The sequence below is a fragment of the Pundamilia nyererei genome, unplaced genomic scaffold, assembly GCF_000239375.1.
Source record: "Pundamilia nyererei isolate P.nyererei 1_Seehausen unplaced genomic scaffold, PunNye1.0 scaffold00027, whole genome shotgun sequence".
Taxonomy (NCBI): Eukaryota; Metazoa; Chordata; class Actinopteri; order Cichliformes; family Cichlidae; genus Pundamilia; species Pundamilia nyererei.
In genome coordinates, this window is record NW_005187428.1 from 1,443,500 (window position 1) to 1,448,221 (window position 4,722).

At 39.4% G+C, this 4,722-nt stretch overlaps 1 protein-coding gene across 2 annotated transcripts in view; it reads right to left on the reverse strand.

The window, feature by feature from the left end:
* Positions 1 to 4,722, reverse strand: part of LOC102194708 (1-phosphatidylinositol 4,5-bisphosphate phosphodiesterase zeta-1-like) — a 20,563-nt gene that overhangs the window by 15,271 nt on the left and 570 nt on the right. For both annotated transcript variants that reach the window (XM_013909535.1, XM_005728056.2), the window contains exons 2-3: positions 2,660 to 2,852; positions 755 to 956 (exon numbers count right to left, since the gene is read on the reverse strand). In XM_013909535.1, coding sequence (XP_013764989.1) covers positions 755 to 956; positions 2,660 to 2,846 — 389 coding nt within the window. In that variant the 5' untranslated portion in view covers positions 2,847 to 2,852. The remainder of the gene's footprint in view (positions 1 to 754; positions 957 to 2,659; positions 2,853 to 4,722) is intronic.

Here is a 4,722-nt window from a genome sequence, read left to right on the forward strand (position 1 = left end):
CAGACAATCAGAAGACCTCCTATGAGCAAGTACTTGTTGACAGTGGGAAGGAAAATCTGTAGTGCTTAGTATGTGGTACAACCTGTCAAAGAATGTGTGTCTGTGCAATGAAGCCGTGCAGTTTATGAATACAGTTTGCTAACCAAGCTTGGAAGCCTTAGCTGATAACTTAGAACTCTATTCTTCTCATTTAAAGTAGCTCACTTCTGGCTCCAAAAAAAATAAATATACAAAAATAACATGGAGAAGACCAAAAAGATGAGTCAGAATTAAGAAACCGATGGGTAAGGTCATATTGACTACATCCATCTTTTATATACAGGCAGCAAATACACCAGGAATCATAAAAAAAACTATCTTCAGAGGCAAGAAGAACAAAGAGTCTAAGAACTGTTGATATATCTCCCACAGAACCCTGATCTCCATTTCATAGAGTCAGTCTTGGATTATATGAAGAGACAGAGGGCACTGAAACTTAAAAGCAAAGGTTGGATACACCAAACATTGATTATATTTGTGTGTGTGTGTGTGTGGGGGGGGGGGGGGGGGGGGGGGTGTGTCCATTTGCTGTGCTTGGTATAGCATACTCAACTTATCCACTAAAACCTATTTATGATATAATCTGTTCAAAGCATTCTCAATTTAACTTCAGTGCCTTAAAACATATTCACAGTACTCCCTCTGGCATTGGGCGAGGCTTTTTAAAATACTGCTAAGTGAAGAGGAACACTGTATGTAAACATTGCTTCCCTACCTAACATAGGCATCCAGGCTACTTTGCCCTACTAGCTGATCTCCGGTCAGGTAGGTGTTGTGTGATGTGGAGATGAAATAGCTGGTAAGAGGCTGGTCCATGTCCTGGTACACTGATGTGTGGGCCTGGTTGAACACACAGCACTCTTTGGACTCCATGTACCTGAGGAACCCTTCAAAGGTCATTGAGCTGTTTTCTCTGGCTGGAAGAGGAGGAATTGAGAAGACTTAAATTTCATCTTTAAGGATTAAAAAAAGAAGAAGAACAGCATCTACAATCAAGCCAGATAACTGCATTTAATTTCTATCTATACCATGTTACTTTAATAGTAAAACAATAGTCCTTCTTATAACATCTCTGGTAGAGTTACGGCTGGTGTGTTATAGATATTCATAAACCATTCATAAACCTCTTTGATGATCATGCTAGATAATAAAGTTAGGGAATCACTAAAGTCATTATAAGTCATCCTCCTACAGCCACAAGTAGCTGGGTGAAATTTCGTGACAGTCCATCAAATAGCTGTTTAGAAATTTGAAATTAGATTACAGCAGAGGACTGACCAGTGGAGCGTCTCCAGAGCCATGATGTAGCCTCTGTGAAGTTTCTGCTGGTAATGAATTGTGATGTCACAAGTGTACTGTAATTATCTTTAGTCTGAGGTGGGAATAAAACTCATGCAGCTGAACAGTCAGCTCAAATGATGAATTTAATGGAAAGAAATCTGACATTAAATTAAAAAAGAAAAAAAAAGACTGCATTTCATTTGGGTGAACCAGCTGTGGGTTCCTGGTATTGTGTAAGCTGATTCAGTGCCATGTCTAACTTCATTAATAAAATATCTTTCACCACCATCAGAGCTCTCCCTGCTGTGACAAACTGTCTGCTGTGAAAACGGTTGATTTTACTGGCTACACTGCTGATGGTTCATACCAACTGTATCTGCTTTTACATTTAGCAGTTTGGATGATTTTCTGATTTATTTTGAATAAAATCACCAACTATGGTATGATTTAATACGTTTTTTTTTTAAAAATTGCAATTCCTCTACGAATAACTGAGTTTGTTGAGAGAAATGTGTGATACAGTTTTCATGCAAGTGCAGAAAAAGAAAAACATGAGCACATTTGTTTATGCAAAGAATGGCAGAAAGTGAGGTCTTCTGTTAGGGATCCTTAATTATGACGCAAATCTGTATGAACATCATTGGACAATCTTATTTAATTCAATTACTCTCAAACTTGGGCAAAACAGTGGGTTTATTACACTTTAAAAAGAGCAGAAATATATCTTTGAAATAAAGTGGAAAGACTTTTAAAACCTATTTACTGTTTTTAATGTTTCACACCACAGTTGCCATGTTTGCAGTTTTGTTGTGCTTGTACAATTAGAATGGAGGTCTGGAAACTTGATTTACTTGAACTTAATAATAATTCAGAAGAAGTAACACCAAAATCATTTTAAAAAACTGAACTCAACTCAACGTTAGTAAACTAAAAGTATGTGTTTCGACAGCTCTTGTTCTGATAATTAGTGAAAGACAAAAGTCTACCTGAAATTAAAATTTGATTAATTTGGACAGCCCTGGCTTCTGTGTATTAATGGCACAGACTAGTTGTAAGTCTTTTATCTTCTCTGTTTTGCTGTTTGTGTTGGTGTGAATTAGCCCACAATACATTGGAGAACATCCATTAGCCAGGTCCATTAGCCTGAGGCTGATGTGCCTTACTCTTCCATTTGTTTTTCTTTCCTTCTTTCATTTTGCCAGCCAGGCATCACAGCCTTTAAATTCTCTTACAACTAAATTAGCATCCTTACGTGACAACACCAAAGAATAGAGTATTTTTTCCCATGATGATGAACAGCAAGGCCAAAGACATTGTCCACATTTCTCCCTTTACTCACCTGTCTCGTTGATCTCAAATCTATCGATCAAACTCTCTGCTTTTTCTTCATTTGCTGCGAGTTCCTTCTGCTCCTTGTGGAGGAACGTCAGCAGTGCACGGGCACTCAAAGTTTCCAGTCCTGCAGCGTAGACTTGGTAGAGTTGATGGATTTCAGCTCTCCTGGAGGGGGGCTTGCTTTTCTTCATCTATCCCTGTGCACAATTATACAGCCTTGCAATCTCTTATTGTTACTCTTATTGCTCTATTTGTTCTCAATTCCAGCTCCTACAGATTGGCTGTTTGCCCATGTAAAACACAGATTATAATTAATCAGCCGATTACAGATCATTCTGATCTTAACTCTTATGTGTCTAAAGCCTGTCCACACAATCAGTTTCTTCTGTCAAACCTCTCTATCAGCGTGGGTAAGACGAGAGGGCTGTCAAGGGATGTCAGGGACAAGATTTTAGACCTACAAAAGGCTGGAATGAGCTACAAGATCATCAACATAATGAGAATGTGGTGAAAGGTGGTGGATCAACCCGAAATTACCCAAGAGGAGTGTGTTAATGATTTGAAAGCAATTGGGACCACAGTCAACAAGAACACACTACACTGTAATGGTTTGAAATCTTGCACTGCCGGCAAATGTTCTACTGCTCAAGAAGGGTCTTTCAGGGTCCTGGTCTTAACTTTGCCAGTGAACATCTAAATGATTCAGAGAATGCTTGGGAGAAAGTGCTGTGGTCAGATGACACCAAAAGAAAGTCAACCTGCGATTCTTGGAGGAACTGAAATGCTGCGAATGACCCAACACCATCTCCACAGCATGGTGGTGGAAATATTATGCTTTGGGGCTGTTTTTCTTCTATTGGTTCATGACAACTTCACCGCACTGAGAGCCAATGGATGGGAGTACTGTAAAATGTTAGATGAGAACCTACTTCCCTCAGCCAGAACACTGAATATGAGTCATTGAAGGGTTTTCCAGCAGTTCATGGAGTGGTCTAACTTCTGTAAAGACTAGTGGGCCAAAATACCTCCTGAGATGTGTGTAAACCTGGCAACCACCTACAAGAAACGACTTACTGCTGTACTTACCAACAGTGATTTCTCCACCAAGTACTAAGTGATGTATTGCTTGGGAGATCAAATACTTTTTTTTTAAACTCAGTGACATGCAAATCAATTCATAACTTGTATGTGATGTGTATTTGGTTGATATTTTGTCTCTCTCCATTAAAATGGAACTACCATAAAAATTGGAGACTGATCATTTCTTTGGAATTGAAAAAATTGCAAATCAAATAGTACGCATGAAACTTAGGAATGCTCATGACTTTCTGCAACACTTATAATTTCCATAATGATAGTGTTGAAGGAAGAAAGTGTGAGATTTAGGCCCATTTAAGACTTAACAGCTTAGAATATTTTTCATGTCACCTTTTAGATATTTTACCTTCCCGTTTCAGAGACACAATACACCGCTTGCTCTCTAAAAATACACAGGAAGTAGTGAGTAGAAATGTCAAGCCTGAGATGCATCTCAGCATTTACCTCAGCTCACTGTTAAAACACTACTTTTTTTTTTTTTCAAACTCAGCATGAGAGAGAATAAAAGAGAAGCCACGGTGTTTGCTCTAGACAAAGTTCTCCCATCCTCTCATCCTCCATGCCTCCCCCCCATCGCCCCCATCTCCTGTCTGTATCTCTTCCATCAAATACTAAGGGTACATCTCTGTGTAACTTTCTCATTTTGGTCCCTCTCCTCTCCCTGTCATTCCCTTCAGTCAGTGAGACAAAAATGTCTGTGACTTTCTCTGACTTTGTGTGTCTCTTTCCCTCCACGGCTTTCATCTCTCTCTCTTCTGCAGCCCTTCACATTTTCAGACATACGCCTCAGCCCTGCAGTGGGCTTGGTACCCCACTGCATCTGTCACCACAATGAGAGCAGCACGACGGCACCAGTACTGCTCTCTCCGTCATTAACGTTTCATGCAGTTACGTTAACTTTATCAACAGATCCCTTTGATTAATAACTGTCCAGGAAAACTTGGCAGTCTTACATAAGATATACATATA